This window comes from Anas platyrhynchos, chromosome 32, assembly GCF_047663525.1.
Source record: "Anas platyrhynchos isolate ZD024472 breed Pekin duck chromosome 32, IASCAAS_PekinDuck_T2T, whole genome shotgun sequence".
Taxonomy (NCBI): domain Eukaryota; kingdom Metazoa; phylum Chordata; class Aves; order Anseriformes; family Anatidae; genus Anas; species Anas platyrhynchos.
The window spans coordinates 278413-296204 of record NC_092619.1 but is presented as its reverse complement, the minus strand read 5'-3'; the positions used below and the strand labels follow the sequence as shown (position 1 = coordinate 296204).

The 17792-nt window shown below is 48.4% G+C and overlaps 2 protein-coding genes across 2 annotated transcripts; one reads left to right on the top strand and one right to left on the bottom strand.

Moving 5' to 3' along the window:
* Nucleotides 1-813: 813 nt before the first annotated feature.
* LOC119714708 (olfactory receptor 14C36-like) lies at nucleotides 814-1755 on the bottom strand. Its single transcript, XM_038171696.1, has one exon. The coding sequence runs from the start codon at nucleotides 1753-1755 to the stop codon at nucleotides 814-816; it is 942 nt and encodes a 313-aa protein (XP_038027624.1).
* A 12834-nt stretch (nucleotides 1756-14589) lies between these two features.
* On the top strand, nucleotides 14590-15522 carry LOC140000514 (olfactory receptor 14A16-like). The gene has a single exon (XM_072030427.1). It carries the CDS (start codon nucleotides 14590-14592, stop codon nucleotides 15520-15522), a length of 933 nt encoding a protein of 310 aa, XP_071886528.1.
* The last annotated feature ends 2270 nt before the right edge of the window (nucleotides 15523-17792 follow it).

Sequence of the window (17792 nt, the reverse complement as noted above, 5' to 3'; positions counted from 1 at the left end):
ATGTCCTGCCCTTGGTCCCTCACAGACCACCCTAGTACTCTCAGCACGTGTCCTTCACTCCATGACAAACCCCAGAATACAGAAGAGCAGGGAGCAATCCCTTGGCTCTATTCCTGATGACACATTTGGAGGAGGTATTGATGCGTCTGGGTTTGCCTTGAGCAGCCCCTTTTGATTCTGTGGTTCTATCAGGGAGGCCAGCAGTGACCCAGGCAGGGCTGCACATTACCTGCTGCTTCCTGCAGCCACAGGGATGCCACTGCAGAGACCACAGGACTGTCAGCAAGGCATATGAGACCTCAAGAGCAACACAGATACAAGAGCACAAAGAAATAAAGTGGAAGCCAAAAGAGAGCAGCAGCAAAAAGGCGATGTCCTGCTGCTGGCCATGGCCATGGCTCCAGGGAAGCAGCAGCAACCCCGACCCAAAGGCAGCAGAGATGCAGAGTCCAGTGGGCAGTGAGGGGCAGCCCTGAGGGCCACCAGAGCTGCTCCTCCATGTGGCAGCTGGGCTCTTGGCCCTGAGCCTCTCCTGCATGCTGCGGCTGCTCCCCCAGCTCCAGAGTAGATGAAAAGAGATGGAACAAGAGACCACTGAATTTCCGATGACATCCTTATTGAGTTTATCTACACAGGAAGCGATGTTCCATCAGAAAATAATTAACCTGTAGGAGGCTAAGAATAATATTTTATAAATCAGAAAAAAATATATATATAGAAAATAATAGTACAGATAGATATTAATAAAAAATATGTAAAAAATATGTAAAAACTTTCTGAGAAAAGCTGGCATTTCTGATTATGGGCATATTATTATAGGCGAATATGCTGAAGAATTGTGTATTCTACCACTGTCCTCATCGCATCCCTTAGTTCCTGGTTTCTCATGCTGTAGATGAGAGGGTTCACTGCTGGAGGCACCACTGAGTACAGAACTGCCACCACCAGGTCCAGGTATGGGGAAGAGATGGAGGAGGGCTTCAGGTAGGCAAACATGGCAGTGCTGATAAACAGGGAGACCACAGCAAGGTGAGGGAGGCACGTGGAAAAGGCTTTGTGCTGGCCCTGCTCAGAAGGGACCCTCAGCACTACCCTGAAGATCTGAATATAGGAAATAACAATGAAAACAGAACAACCAAATAGCACAGAAACACTGAATACAACTAATCCAGCTTCCCTGAGATATGCATCTGAGCAGGAGAGCTTGAGGATCTGGGGGATTTCACAGAAGAACTGGTCCACAGCATTGCCTTGGCAAAGGGGCAGGGAAAATGTGTTGGCTGTGTGCAGGACAGCATTGAGAAAGCCACTGCCCCAAGCAGCTGCTGCCATCTGGGCACAAGCTCTGCTGCCTAGGAGGCTCCCGTAGTGCAGGGGCTTGCAGATGGCAACGTAGCGGTCATAGGCCATGATGGTGAGGAGGGAATACTCTGCTCCAACAAAGAAGAGTGAAAAGAGAATTTGTGCAGCACATCCTTCATAGGAGATGGCCTTGGTGTCCCAGAGGGCATTGGCCATGGCTTTGGGCAGAGTGGTGGAGATGGACCCAAGGTCAAGGAGGGCGAGGTTGAGGAGGAAGAAGTACATGGGGGTGTGGAGGCGGTGGTCACAGGCTACAGTGGTGAGGATGAGGCCGTTGCCCAGGAGGGCAGCCAGGTAGATGCCCAGGAAGAGCGCGAAGTGCAGGAGCTGCAGCTCCCGCGTGTCTGCGAACGCCAACAGGAGGAACTCACTCACAGAGCTGCTGTTGGCCATTTGCTGTTTCTGGGCATGGGGTCCTGCTGAAGGAACAGAAAAACACTGATAGTTTACAACAGAATTATCTTGGAAAAAAATATTTCAATTTTTCATGTAAGCATGTATTTCTCATTTCAGAGGAAATCTCATCACATTTCTAATTTAATCCCTCCCAAACAAATCTCCACTTCCGTTCAGACTTTTGACAGGTTCCTTTCATGACTTCTGGCTGATGCTGCTTACGTGTTTCACTGAGAGCACGGACTCTGTGTGGGCTTTGCGGGAGTCAGCCCTGCCCCAAAGCAAGTGGTAAAGTTCATATGGTGATTTCTATTTCATCTCTTTTGTTCTAGCTGCCCCACCACACCTGAAGGTTATTTATGAGCCATTTCTAAGCATTTCTACTGTACTTAAGTAAACCTTGTGGATCATCAAAGGGACGTTGTCCTTAGTGCAGTGTCCTTTAGAGAGCACATCCAGTCTGTCTGTGAGTCATAGTGTCAACTGCCCTGTGCTGGTGTCTCTTTGGAGAGAAGAATCCAGTCTCAAAGCACACATTTCCAGACACCTCACCCTGTACTCCCCTTTCCCCAAGCACACCGAGGGCTCACTCCAAGTGCATGTGAAACCCCCATCCCCAGCCAGCCTGGGAACAAGAACAGCAGCAGCATGGCCAGGTGGAAAAGCCAGGAGGAATGCCAGCGTGCTGCTGCCGGAGAGGCAAGGCCAGGGCGGGACAGACGGACACTCAGCAGACCCTCCTGTGCTGCAGCTCTGCCTGCAGAGGAGGCAGCTCATGCTCATTGCAAATGCTTTGTGCTCTGCTTTGGCCTGCAGACACCTCCCAAAGACAGGAGGTTTGTAGCTCCTAAAGATCAGCTTAGACCAAACCTTAGAGGACCACAATGTGATGTTGGTGCTGTCTGTGAGACGAGGCTTGGGAAGGTACGTTACAAATTTCATCACTGACAGACTGATTTCTCAGTGCAATACTCCAGGAGTTTCAGTCTCCTGTACAAATCTGACAATTCATTACCACGAAACCTGCTCCCCTCCACAGCAGGAATGTGAAAGCACAGACGGCAGAAAAAGCCTTACCCTTCAGATAAATCAAGGCTCGATCTTCCTCTTGAAACGCCCCCTCATAATGTCATTATCTAAAGCACTGCATAACCAGAGAGAACCATCTGAACATATGTTATATCAGCCATCGGATGTGCCAGATGTACAAGACCTCTTAGGCAACTGCACCTGCATTGCCCTGCTGCCAGAGACTCACGGCGTCAAGAGCACGCAGATCTGTCCTGCCACACACTCTCCTCTCCCCGTGCCACCTGCACTCAGAGCCCCCAGCCCTGCTGCGCTGTGCAGAGGAGCTGCTCCTGGGCAGAGCTGTCTCTCTGCACCACTGCCCGCTTGCCAGGAGCTCCCCTTGAGCCTAGGAGACTGGCCATCTCAACAGCACAGCACCCAACCATGGCATCACAGAATCATAGAATATCCCGAGTTGGAAGGAACCCTTAAGGATCATTGAGTCCAACTCCTGATTGCTTGCTCTGTGCCATTGTGCTCCCTCGAGGTGTCCCCAAGGCCTCAGGGATGACAGTTCCTTAAAACTCTCCTGGGGTGTGGTGTTTGAAACAGACTGAAGTCATTACTGACTGCTTCTCTCTGTAGATGTCAGAGACTGATTTTTTTTAAGTGTGATTTGTGCTGTTGGAGTGTGGTTGTCAAACATGTTGTGCTTTAACCTGTCAGGCACCTCAGCGCCACACAGATGTTAGCTCCCACCCACCCCCCAAAAAAGATAATGGGTTGAAATAAAGATAGTTTAAAAGGACAGAAAATGAATATGAAAACGAAATGAATATGAAGATGAAATAAATACTAAGAAATTTTATTTTTATTATTATTGTATGTATAAAGGAAGTGATGCACAATGCAATTGCTCATCACACACTGACCACTGCTCAACCTTTCCCCCAGCACGGGTCTCCCTGAACCTGGACAGCCTACATTAGGATCTCCTATGCAGGTCCCTTGACCTTACTTTGTTTTAGGGCAATACAAGTTTTCAGAAGGATTTGGAACATTTGCTTCCCTTTCTCAAATACTTCTTCTGCTGTGCTACCCCACGTAGTGATGTCATCAAGGGATTGCAGGTGTTCAGGAGCTTCCCCCTTTTCTAGAGCAGTCTGGATCAGCCCACGGCAAATGGTAGGGCTGTGTTTCCAGCCCTGGGCCAGTCAATTCCAGGTGGACAGGATGACCTAGCATGTGAAAGCAAAGTGGGGTCTTCACACTGCTGCCAGAGGGATGGAGAAAAATGCATTAGCAATATTAATTGTGGCATAGCGCTTGGCTGCCTTTGACTCCAGTTTGTACCGAATGAAGTTCTAGCATGCCCGGCACAGCAGCACTCAGCAGTGGTGTGATTTCGTTCAGGCCACAAATGTCCAACGTTATCTTCCACTAACCATTAGAATTTTGCACTGTCCATATGAGACTATTAAAGGGTGAGCAAGTGTTGCTGATCATTCCTTGGCTCTCCAGTCAATGAACCAGCTCATGAATGGGAATCAGGGAGTCTCTGTTATTGCAATATTGCCTCAGGCGCACTGTTGTGGTAGCGATTGGCACCTGTCGTTCATTGGCCATCAGCACCTCCACAGCAGCAGGGTCCTGTGAGAGAGTGGGCAAGGTAGACAACAGTTTCCTGTCCTCCGTCTCCAAGGCAGCTGTGCCATAAGCCCACCAATACCCTTGTGGACCTTTGAAGTACTCTCTCCTGAAGTAGTCTATGCCAAGGTTGCACAGAGCCTCCAGGCCAGTCCCAATGGGTTGCATTTGCCACTCCTTCCCAGTTGGACTCACTTCAGCCTGGGTTTGATGTGCCAGGCCAATAATCTTCAAAGTCGATTTGAGGACTTCTGTCCCCTTTTGTCACTGATTGTTCCCTTCCTCCCCCTGGCTGGAGGCTGGGTCCCTCCAGTCCTGCTCATAGTATTAATTATGCTGTTGGGAGGACTGCCGCTAGAAACTGGAGCAGCAATTTTCTCAGAAGAACCACTTTTTGCCAATGTTTTTTCCTTGCACTTCATGTATGTTTCCTTGCCTCTAGTGTGGAGGTAGATTTTTTGCACCCCATTTTCTCATGGCCTTTCCATGGTCACACAGTCAAAACCACAGGGTGACACATAGTATGCACCCACTATATGAATTTTATTGATGCTTACACCTGATAGTTGAGGTATTGGTTAGTGCAGGTGAAGAAGAAGATGTATTCTCTTGTAGTTCTTGCACCTCATGAGAAAGTTTCTCTCAAGACGAAATGCAGGCCCATAGGGAAGAAGAGAGACTTTGTAATGCCATAGTTGCAAATTCATCCACTGTGGGTTCCTCTTGGTCTTCCCAGGTCATTACTGCCAATGAGCTGGCATATGATGATGGTGTGCTCTGTACAAACTTCTGTCATATGGGTCGTGTGCACTTGACTTCACCTGGATCTCTGGATAGCTCTTTGTTGTCTAGGTTCCTACAAATCGCCTTCAGCATTGTTAATTCCTCAGGTACTGGATATCCCTCAGCATGTTGGTCCACTTTCCTGGTTGACATACAAGACCTTTCTTGAAAGGATACCTTTCCTTCAGGCATGACAGGATTAAGTTCCCTTTGTCAGTCACCCCTTCCCTAGGTCGGGATTTTGGCTGCTTGGCTTCCTTGTCCTCTAATTCCAGGCTATTGGCCCCTTTCTCCGAGAACTGGAGCAGCCAGGTAATAATGTGCTCACTGAGATAATGGCTGAAATGTTTTCCCATACCTTCTAGCTTACCCTGGGAAAGGGATCACTTGGTTTCTGATGTTTAATATGATCTCTTCTTCCTTGTTCTCCTGCTTCCATGATGGCCCAGCTTTAGAGAAACCTGCCTCATCTTCTTCCTCCTTTCTTGTCCAGGTAGGAGTTTCTTTCCTTTCTAAAGAAAAACTGACTTCCACACCCATTGTTTTCTCTTGCGTAAAGAGGCAACCAATACTGACACAGATTGGTTCTCTGGCCCAGCCATGGGGTCCATCATAGGGACTGGAGTGGCTGCAGGGCCCAACACAGGAGTTGTTCTGGCTACAGGGTCTTTCAGAGGAGTTGGAGTGGCTGTAGGGCCTATTGCAGGTTTTGGAGTAGCTATAGGGTCTATCACAGGGGTCAGTTTGAATTTACAGAATCACAGAATTGTCTAGGTTGGAAGAGACCTCAAGATCATCGAGTCCAACCTCTGACCTAACACTAACAAGTCCTCCACTAAACCATATCACTATGTTCAACATCTAAACGTCTTTTAAAGACCTCCAGGGATAGTGACTGGGCAGCCCATTCCAATGCCTAACAACCCTCTCAGTAAAGAAGTTCTTCCTAAGATCCAACCTAAAACTCCCCTAGCGCAACTTTAGCCTGTTCCCCCTTGTCCTGTCACTAGGCACATGGGAGAATAGACCAACCCCCACCTCGCTACAGCCTCCTTTAATGTACTTATAAAGAGTGATAAGGTCACCCCTGAGCTTCCTTTTCTCCAGGCTGAACAAACCCAGCTCCCTCAGCCACTCTTCATAGGACTTTTTCTCCAGACCCCTCACCAGCTTCGTTGCCCTTCAGTGGACTAGCTCGAGCACCTCCATGTCCTTCTTGTAGCGAGGGGCCCAAAACTGAACAAAAAACTGTACTCGAGGTGCGGCCTCACCAGAGCTGAGTACAGGGGGATGATCACTTCCCTAGCCCTGCTGGCCACACTGCTTTTTATGCAAGCCAGGATGCTGTTGGCCTTCTTGGCCACCTGAGCACACTGCTGGCTCATAATCAGGTGACTATCCACCAGTACTCCCAGGTCATTCTCCACCTGGCAGCTTTCCAACCATTCCTCTCCCAGCCTGTAGCTCTGCTTGGGGTTATTGTGCCCCAGGTGCAGGACCTGGCACTTGGCCTTGTTGAACTTCATGCAGTTGACCTCAGCCCATTGGTGCAGCCTATCCAGATCCTTCTGCAGAGCCTTCCTACCCTCAAGCAGATCAACACACGCACCTAACTTAGGCCCATATCAGGAGCTGGAGTGCCTGCAAGGCCTGTTGCAGGGTTTGAAGTGGCTGCTGGGCCCTTCACAAGGGTCGGACTGGCTGATGAACCTGTCACAGGGGCTGGCGTGAGCCTGCAGGAAGTCACAGCAGCCTGGGAGGTGTTGATTGTGGCTTGTTAAGCATATGTCAAGGCCCAGCACATTGCATTGATATGTGTCTGGAAATGCCAGGGTAATAACACCACTTTCTCAAGCATTTCACTTTTTTTTTTTTTTTAAAAAAAAGGATTCTGCACATTCTCAGAAGTGAAGTTCCAGAGCACTGGAGATGCCCACTGCTCTAGGTGCCTGCCCATATTCTCCCACACTCCCTGCCAGTCCTAACTCTCCTGACTGTAGACAGATCTTTGATTAGCATTCTTAAATGATTTTTTGACATAAACAAACGCTGAAACACATTCAGGAGACATAACAATAGGAACATGCTGGTTTGACCATCTGGTTTGACCATATTCAAAAATTTGAAGAGCTATTGTAACTAGCCTGGAGGAGAAGGGGGAGGTGAAGGAGGAAGGGAGAGTAAACCAGTGGGTAAAAGTGTCTTCCTCTTGTCTCCTCCATGGTTTGGTTTCCTGAGGAGAAAAGGTCAAGAGTGTAATTCTTAGTAGTTCCTGAGAGATGGTTCCCAAGGTATGGAGGTAATGGCAATGCTAAGTACAAGTACCAGATTAGTTTAATGACCAGGAATTTTACCATATCAAAAGCCAGTGTTACACTATACATAAAAAGAATAAACTTAAACCAGCCATCAGAAAAGACAAACAGCATGGCATGGGAGACACACAGTAAGTAATGTTCTATACAACACAATTCTGAAATCTAGCACAACAGACCTGAGATTAATAAATAAATAAATAAATAATAAACTTCGAGATCAGCAACTATTAAAATCAAATAATGTTTATAATAGCTTTCTTATAACATGCTGTGGTGAGATCTGTCATTGGCTCAAACTTTGAGCTCCATGTTAGGCACCAGAAAGAGTGTGGTTTAACCCGGCAGGCAGATCAGCACCACACAGCCATTCACTCACACACACACCCTGCTACACCCCTAGTGGATGTAGGAAAGAATGAGGAGGGGGGGGAAAAAAATAAAATATATATATATATTAAAAATATATATATAAAATAAAATATATATATAAAATATATATAAAAAATATATAAATATATATATATAATATATATATATATTTTTTAAAAATAAAAAAAAAAATCATAGGTTGAGATAAAGACAGTTTAATAGGACAGAAAGGGAAGACAAATAATACAAGCAATGATGCTGATGATCATGATGATGATTGCCTGTCCCAAAGCAGTGGTAGCCCTACCCTGGCCAGCCACCCATATTGATTGTTCAGCATGACATTGTGTGGTATGGAACATCCCTTTGGCCACTTTGGGTCAGCTGTCCTGTTTCTGTCCCCACCAGCTTCTCAGGCACCCCCAGCAATCCACTGCTGGGCAACAACTAAACCATCAGCGTGTAATCAGCATTATTCTCACGCTAAATCAAAAACACAGCATCATACCAGCTACTAGAAGGAAAATTAACTCAACCCTAGACAACATCAGGACACCCATAGACTAAGGACATGCTGTCTCTGTGTGTATATCAAAAGAGAAAAGGTGGTGGTGATTAATTGGAAAGTACTGATGCTGAGCATGATGCAGATGGTATAGAATGGGATGGATATTGTCCTCATTTTGGCTGGGACAGACTTAATTTTCTTCCTATTAACTGAGATGGTGCTGTGTTTTTGTATATAGGACACAGTTACAGACAAAATAACAGCATGCATGATGTGAGATATGTTTATCTGATTCGTGTCAGTACGGAACAATGCTAGGGCCACATTGTATGATGAATGTGACCTTCTGTCTTACATACCCTTGTATAACCACAGGTCTAAGAAAAACGGAGTGGTTAATGTATATAGTTCTTGTATCTTGCAAAGGAAGGTTTTAGCAATTCGTGTCAATAGAAAGCTTGAAGGGAAATGTATTTGTAGACTTTTCCTTGAAGTCTCTGATATGTGGGGGGGGGGGGGTTCAGAATAACTGCTAACTATTATGGCTATTGCATGGGACACTATGCAAGTCTCTGCTATCTGGCCAGGAGATTAAGGAGATGGGGAGAGCTGAAGAACAACTAAAAGACAAAGCTTGTAGGGGATGCTGCACAAGTCTCTGACATACAGCCAAGTTGGACAAAGGAGAAGGATAAGAGGGAGGAAGACTATGAGCCTTCAGCACAAGAGACCCCCAGAGGGACCACCGGAGACTGATACGCATGCTCCAGTAGGAGGGTTTGGATTCCGGAAACTAATTATAATAACCCTGGTTTTTTTAGAAGTAGTAATGAATATGTATTAGCCTAGGAGCATAAAAATCAGCTACTTGATGTAACTGGTGTGCGTCCTGGTGGAGCAGAGACTCCCGGTGCACCCAGCACTGTTTGCTTACCTCTATTCCTTTAATAAATTGTAAACTTTGATTATAGCCCTATTTTGAAGACTGAGCCATTTATTACAATGAGAAGAAAGAACTGAAGAAGTGGAATTGGGCAGCCTTCCATTCCCTACCCTTCTCTGAGTCTGTGCTGCAATTCCATTCAACTACGTAATCCTGTATTGGCTAAACTGTCTTGCAATTCCTGCTGCTGTTATCTTGTGAGAGACAGCATAATCAGGGTGAGCCATCTGCATGCAGACATTAACAGCTGACAGAATGCAGCGTCAGTCCAGGGGAACCTTGAGAAACTGCAGGACTTTGCCTACAGAAACCTGTTGATATTTGCATGCAGAAGAGCCTAGTCCTGCACCGGAGGAAGAGAAACCCCACACATGAGGGCAGACTGGGACCCTACAGAGTGAGCAATGCCCAGGACGAAGAGTGCCTGGGCACCACGAGGGATGCCACACAAGCTGTGGTGCTTCTCACCAGGAACCAGGCCAGCTTCCTAAAGAACTGCCTTACAAGGAACAATTTACCAAGTAAATCTGAGTTACCAGACAACTCAGATCCGGTGTGGCACCACAAGGTCAAGGGTTTACAGCCAGCAGGAAAAAAGTTGCAGGTCTGGGAGTCCGTAGGACTGCCTGATGTGGAGAGGAACAAGGACTTTGGCAAGGCTGAAAGTCCCAATAAGAGTGTGATCTTTGTGTCCATGGCTCTGGTTGTTGTCTCTTCCACTGACATCCACGAGGAGACAGCCTATCGTTAAAGCACAAGGGCCTCATTGCCTCCTTACCCCTCTCTACCCATGAACCAGGCAGGGGTTGTACCATTCTCCTTCACTTGGCCATGCACATCTCCATCTCCTACTGCCCCAGTAAGAGGCCTGAGCGAGGTGTGAAGGGAAAGGATATCCATTCCCAGGGGATGGGGGTCAAGGCCTGGCCCTTGTGCTTGGTGAAACACATTCAGTTTTCCTACACGTCAGTGACACCTTCACATTGCCTTTGTCTACTTGTCCTCACTGCCTCCAATGCTCTTCTAAACAAGGCTGTATCAGTGCTGTCCCTCAGGGGGACACTGCAGGAAACTTGCACCTGACAGGGCGACAAAAATGGTGATGGGCCTAGAGGGGAAGATGTATGAGGAACAGCTGAGGTCACTGGGCCTGTTCATCCTGGAGAAGAGGAGGCTGAGGGGGGACCTCATCAATGTCTACACCTCATTACGAGGGGGAGTGGAGAGGCAGGTGACCTATTCTCTGTAAATACCAGTGATAGAACCCATGGGAATGGTGTTAAGCTGAGGCAGAGGAAGTTTAGGCTTGACATCAGGAAGAGGTTCTTCACCAAAAGGTTGGTTGCACACTGGAACAGGCTCCCCAGCAAAGCAGTCACTTCATCAAGCCTGTCTGAATTTAAAAAGCAATTGGACTGTGCACTTAGTCACATGGTCTAAACTTTTGGGTAGACCTGTGCGGTGCCAGGAGTTGGATCCAGGAGTTAGACTTGATGTGCCAGGGAAGCTCATGGAGCAGATTATCTTGAGAGTCATCACGCAGCACTTGCAGGGCAAGCAGGCAATCAGGCCCAGTCAGCATGGGTTTATGAAAGGCAGGTCCTGCTTGACGAACCTGATCTCCTTCTATGACAAAGTGACGCGCTGGGTGGACGAGGGAAAGGCTGTGGATGTGGTCTACCTTGACTTCAGCAAGGCTTTTGACACCGTCTCCCACAGCATTCTCCTCAAGAAACTGGCTGCTCTTGGCTTGGACTGGCGCACGCTACGTTGGGTTAGAAACTGGCTGGATAGCCGGGCCCAAAGAGTTGTGGTGAATGGAGCCAAGTCCAGTCGGAGGCCAGTCACTAGTGGCGTCCCCCAGGGCTCGGTGCTGGGGCCAGTCCTCTTTAATACCTTCATCGATGATCTGGACGAGGGCATTGAGTGCACCCTCAGTAAGTTTGCAGATGACACCAAGTTAGGTGTGTGTGTCGATCTGCTTGAGAGTAGGAAGGCTCTGCAGGAGGATCTGGATAGGCTGCACCAATGGGCTGAGGTCAACTGCATGAAGTTCAACAAGGCCAAGTGCCAGGTCCTGCACCTGGGGCACAATAACCCCAAGCAGAGCTACAGGCTGGGAGAGGAATGGTTGGAAAGCTGCCAGGTGGAGAAGGACCTGGGAGTACTGGTGGATAGTCACCTGATTATGAGCCAGCAGTGTGCTCAATGGCATCCTGGCTTGCATAAGAAGCGGTGTGGCCAGCAGGGCTAGGGAAGTGATCGTCCCCCTGTACTCGGCTCTGGTGAGGCTGTACCTCGAGTACTGTGTTCAGTTTTGGGCCCCTCGCTACAAGAAGGACATCGAGGTGCTTGAGCGGGTCCAGAGAAGGGCGACGAAACTGGTGAGGAGTCTGGAGAACAAGTCCTAAGATGAGCAGCTGAGGGAGCTGGGCTTGTTCAGCCTGGAGAAAAGGAGGCTCAGGGGCGACCTTATCGCTCTCTACAGATACCTTAAAGGAGGCTGTAGTGAGGTGGGGGTTGGTCTGTTCTCCCACGTGCCTGGTGACAGGACGAGGGGGAATGGGCTAAAGTTGCACCAGGGTTGTTTTAGGTTGGATCTTAGGAAGAACTTCTTTACTGAAAGGGTTGTTGGACATTGGAACGGGCTGCCCAGGGAAGTGGTGGAGTCACCATCCCTGGTAGTCTTTAAAAGACGTTTAGATGTACAGCTTAGGGATATGGTTTAGTGGGGACTGTTAGCGTTAGGACAGAGGTTGGACTCGATGATCTTGAGGTCTCTTCCAAACTAGAAATTCTGTGAATCTATGATTCTGTGATCCTTATGGGTCCGTTCCAACTCAGGATATTCTATGATTCTATGACTTGGACTTCTTGAGAAATGTCTTCAATTGTCTCTCAGTGCCTGAGGTTCTGAGATGGGGAAGATGCTAAAACTTATCCAAATTAGTATTTAGCCACATATATGGTAAAATATCCTAATTATCAGGGATGTGAACCTAAAAACATCGTAATTATAGGGATGTAGATGAGAACCTTATGAGAAGCAGATGTAAAAACGAAGATATCGCTCAAGGCCAATGGATGAGAGAAGGACGAACAACTCATTAGGGAAGGATGAACAACTTGTTGCCAGGAAACAAGGCAAAGATAAACAAAAAACTTCTAAATACTGTCCAACAGAAGGTCAAAGTCCAGAAAGGTAAAAAGTTTAACCTCCTCTTCCTCGTTGCCTTCATCCTGAAAGACCCCTGCCCACGACCACTGGGCTACACTGTGCAGGCACAACCGGAAGGAGCTAAGGGCGGGGAGTATGGAAATGAGTACTTGGAAGAGGTCCGCCTTTTGGGGGAAATTAATGAATCTGTATTAGAGCTCATGTAATATGTCACAGTTCATGTATAAAGTTGTGAGAGACGACCGGGCAGACACACACCTTTCTGACGGAACCTATTCCCAGTGCACCTGGTGCACCACAATAAAGTATACCTACTTTACATCCCTATGTTTGTGGAGTCTTTTCCACACATCAGTTTGTGGGCTCATCACCAAAGCCACCAGAGAGGTCATTACAATGCCTTAGGCTGGGCCTCTGCTGGGCTTCTGCTGGTGAGCTGGGCCAGGCTCCTGGGACAGAGAGAGCTCCTGGCAAGAGGGTCCTGGTGCAGAGAGACAGCTCTGCCCAGGAGCAGCTCCTCTGCACAGTGCAGCAGTGCTGGGGGCTTGGACCGCAGGCACCCAGGCAGAAAGGGATTCCAGGCAGCCTGAAGGGTCCAGGCAGAGGAGAGCTCAGTGCAGGAGAAATCTTCATAGCTCTGCACACGGTAAGTCTCTGGCTGCAGGACAGTGTAGGGTAGATTCCTGGAAGGGGCTCCTGGATCTGGGACGTCTGCCTGGCCAGGAGCTGCCAGGATGTCTCTCGTGACTTGTGCAGTGTGGAGGAGAAGGTGCTGCAGGGTACCTACAGGGGTGGCCAGGGCTGTGGTGCAGAGCAGGATCCCTGCTGTACCCCAGGGGCTGTGTGCCAGGGAAAGCCCTCTGCTGCCTGCCAGGCTCAGCACTCAGCCTGCCTGGGGAGCCCAGGGGCTTGGGCAGAGGATGGGCAGGGCAGAGGCTCCTGCAAAGAGAAGGCACATTCTGCAGTCTCTGTCTACATTTTCCTGCTCTGACTCTGGGGCACTGTGTTAATGGGGTGCTTGGATTTGCACAGGTGATTGAGCTTCCTATTGCACTGAACTGAGACATAAACAGGTTAGTGATGAACCGGAGAATATCCCTTCCGTTCTTCCTGCTTACAGACTGCACCAGGGGTTTTCTGAGCTGGTTGTTAGGACCTGCAGGCAGGGAGATGTCCCCAGAGAGGTCCCCGTCTGCCGAAGGTGTCTGCATGGCAGAACTGGGCATACAGCAGGGGGAATGGGGTCTGTGAGCATGGACGGGAGGAGGCATGGGGATAGAGAAAGAACTGCTGGCAGCGACAGCTGCAGGCAGCAGGGACATGGGCAGGCAGTGAGAGGGAGCCGCTCCCACCCTGCCATTCCCTGCAGTGCAGATGCCTTCCTTGCAGCAGCCCCTGGTTTCCCCTCCTCCCTTGCACAGCCTCTGTAATGGCAAGGAGAATATTGGAGGCTCCCTGTGCTCTGCCATCAAGTCCACATTGTCCAGGGCAGGAGCTGCCTCCTGTGCAGCTAGAGCTCTGGCGGAGGATAATTAGGGGTCTTGACAATGTCCAAGTTCCCTTGATCTGCCCTTGTGAATCAGCATCCTTGTCACGTACTTGTCATTGAATTCTGCACAGCTGTGCTAAAATGGAGTCTTTTCCATCTGCACTTGGAGCTGGTGCCCTCTTCTCCCAGCACAGCCCAGGTGATTTTTCAGCACAACCTCTGAGTGCAGCCATACCCAAGTTGAGTGCTGCAAGCAGCCAGCAGCTGGTCACCAGTGGCTGAACAGAGCAGCCCTCCTGGATGTGACCTCTGGCAGAGGTTTGCCCCCACAACAACATTTACCACAGCTCTGGAGCACAAGGCCCATCAGGGGGCTGATGGACAGAGGTGGCTGCTGTGTACAGGACACTCAGCCAGCACAAAGCATGGCTTGAGCTACAGAGAGAGACAAAGATCCCCCTGAAAAGAAAGGCAATGTGAAGGTTTCAATGAGGAATGAAATGTGTATTGCTCACAGGAATTTCCCCTAACAGTCAATTTATTTTTTTTTACTTCTTTGGCAGTCTTCTTGATGAAGGGCAGCAAATGCCCAACATCAGCTCTGTGAGTGAGTTTCTCCTGCTGGCATTTGCAGACACGCGGGAGCTGCAGCTCCTGCACTTCGCGCTCTTCCTGGGCATCTACCTGGCTGCCCTCCTGGGCAACGGCCTCATCCTCACTGCCGTAGCCTGCGACTACCACCTCCACACCCCCATGTACTTCTTCCTCCTCAACCTCGCCCTCCTCGACATGGGATGCATCTCCACCACTCTGCCCAAAGCCATGGCCAATTGCCTTTGGGACACCAGAGCTATCTCCTATAAAGGATGTGCTCCACAGGTCTTCTTTTTTGTTTTCTTGATTGGAGCAGAGTATTCCCTCCTCACCGTCATGGCCTATGACCGCTACGTTGCTATCTGCAAGCCCCTGCACTACGGGAGCCTCTTGGGCAGGAGAGCTTGTGCCCAGATTGCAGCAGCTGCTTGGGGCAGTGGCTTTCTCAATGCTGTCCTGCACACAGCCAATACATTTTCCTTGCCCCTCTGCCAAGGCAATGCTGTGGACCAGTTCTTCTGTGAAATCCCCCAGATCCTCAAGCTCTCCTGCTCAGATGCCTACCTCAGGGAAGTTGGGGTTCTTATAGTTAGTCTCTGTTTAGCATTTGCATGTTTTGTTTTCATTTCATTTTCTTATGTGCAGATCTTCAGGGCTGTGCTGAAGATGCCCTCTGAGCAGGGTCAGCACAAAGCCTTTTCCACGTGCCTCCCTCACCTTGCCATTTTCTCTCTGACTCTCAGTACTGCCATGGTTGCCTACCTGAAACCCCCCTCAAACTTTTCCTCATCCTTGGACCTAGTGGTGGCAGTTCTGTACTCAGTGGTGCCTCCAGCAGTGAACCCCCTCATTTACAGCATGAGGAACCAGGAGCTCAAGGATGCCTTGTGGAAACTCTTTGGATACATGTTTTTTCAGCATTGATAATGTGCCTATAATACTAATGGGACAAATATGTTATCTAAAAAAAAAAAAAAAAAAAAAAAAAAAAAAAAAAAAAACAATAGCTTGATATTCCTTTAGTTTTATAATCATTATTATTATTTCCTCGAACTTGTGATTTTGATTTAATTATGTTGTTTGTGGTATCCTGTCTATTAATTGTTTTATTTGTTATTTACTTTCATCCAATCATCTTATATTCTTGCAGAACACGGATTCCTGTGTGGATAAAGCAATAAAGAAGCCATGAGAATGTCACTGGTCTCAGCTGCTATCTCCTCCCATCTTCTCTGGAGCTGGGGGAGCAGTGCCAGCATACAAAAGAGGCTCAGGGCCAACAGCCCAGCTGCCACATGAAGAAGCAGCCCCAGTGGCCAGACAGCAGCACAGAGTCCACTCTTTGCCCCGAGTGAGTCACACAGTGCAAACTCCCTTGGCTGACAGGGTGGACAGCCTGAATAACATGGTCTCCTCTGAACAGCCACCTTTGCTGTAACAGCAATGTGTCTGAGTTACAGGACCTTCTTCAAGTGGTCTCACAAACAGCCCCACTCATTTTTCATTCCCTCCAAGGTGAATTGCATATGGTCCCCTGTTCTGGTTTCAGCTAGAATAGACTTAAGCACTCCTCCAAGTGCTCCTGCTCAGACATCTACTTCAGGAAAGCTAGGGTTCTTCTGGTTAACATCTATTTAGGTGCTGGATGCTTTGTTTTCATGGAGGATGCCTTCTGAGCAGGGCCTGCACAAAGCCTTTTCCACGTGCCTCCCTCACCTGGCCATTACCTCCCTGTGTCTTAGTAACATCAGGTTTGTCTACCTGAAGCCCCCCTCCATCTCCTCCCTACCCCTTAACCTGGTGTCATTTTTGTACTCAGTGGTACCTCCAGCAGTGAATCCCTTCATCTACAGCATGACTAAGAAGGAGATCAAGAATGCAGTGAGGAAACTATTTCAATGGCTATTTCTTCATCATCAATAATGGACCCACAATCCTGACAGGACGCAGACTATTGTGGTTTGTTTTTTGGCATTATTTTTTTTTTCAAAAAAAAAAATGAGGACAACCATTTGCTGTTATTGTTCTCTATACATGTATTATTTTCTGAAACTTGCCTTTCTAGGCCCAAGATGGTGTTTCAGGCCACAGGTTTACTGGGTATGTTTCCAACCACCCAGTAGCTGCTTCTACAATAGTGAGTATGCACCGTTTGCTTTGGCGGGTTTGTGGGAATGGTCTGATGTTGTCAATTTTCCAGGCCTCACCATATCGAAACCCTAGCCACCTCCCGCTATTCCAGGGAGATTTTGCCGTCATGCATTTCTTGATCGCAGCAGACATTTCACATTCATGGGTAACCTATGTGATGGCATCAATGGTCAGGTCCACCCTTCAATCATGAGACCATCTGTATGTGGCATCCCTCCCCAAATGTCCTGATATTTCCTGGGCTCATTGAGCTACAAACAGATCACTCTAACGTCCCCAGTCCAAGTCTACCTGAGCCACCAATTTTTGAAGCTCGATCCACGTTGTTCTGATGTTCTTCAGTAGCACGACTCTTGGGCATGTGGGCATCTACATGATGTACCTTTAGGTCCAGGTTTTCTACCTGGGCGGAAATATCTTGCCACAGGGTAGCAGCCCAGATAGGTTTTCCTCTGTGCTGCCAGTTGCTCTGTTTCCATTGCTGCAACCACCCCCACAGGGCATTTGCTACCATCAATGAGTCAGTGTAGATATACAGAACTGGCCGTTTTTTTCTTTCGGCAGTCTCTAGGGCCAATTGTATGGCTTTCACTTCTGCATACTGACTCAACTCACCTTCCCCTTCCATGGCCTCGACAACTTGTGTGGGACTCCACACAGCAGCTTTCCATTTCCAATGTTTCCCTACCACACAGCAGGATCCATCAGTGAACAACACATACTGCTTTCTGTCTTCTGGCAACTCATTATATGGTAGTGCCTCTTCAGCACGAGTTACCTCTTCTGTTGGTACTCCAAAATCCCTGCCCTCCAGCCAGTCCATGATCTCTTCCAGGATTCCTGGGTGGTTAGGTATGCCCATTTGAGCCCGCTGTGTAGTTAACACTACCCACTTACTCCACATAGCATCAGATGCATAGTGTGTAGTGGGAATTTTCCCTTTGAACATCCAATGTAACACAGGTAACCATGGGGCCAAGAGGAGCTGTGCTTCTGTACACACAGCTTCTGAAGCTGCTTGAACCCTCTCATATGCTGTTAGT

What these genes read in the sequence shown, in the direction of transcription:
- LOC119714708 (XM_038171696.1), bottom strand. Translation starts at nt 1,755, where the DNA reads ATGGCCAACAGCAGCTCTGTGAGTGAGTTCCTCCTGTTGGCGTTCGCA.
- LOC140000514 (XM_072030427.1), top strand. Translation starts at nt 14,590, where the DNA reads ATGCCCAACATCAGCTCTGTGAGTGAGTTTCTCCTGCTGGCATTTGCA.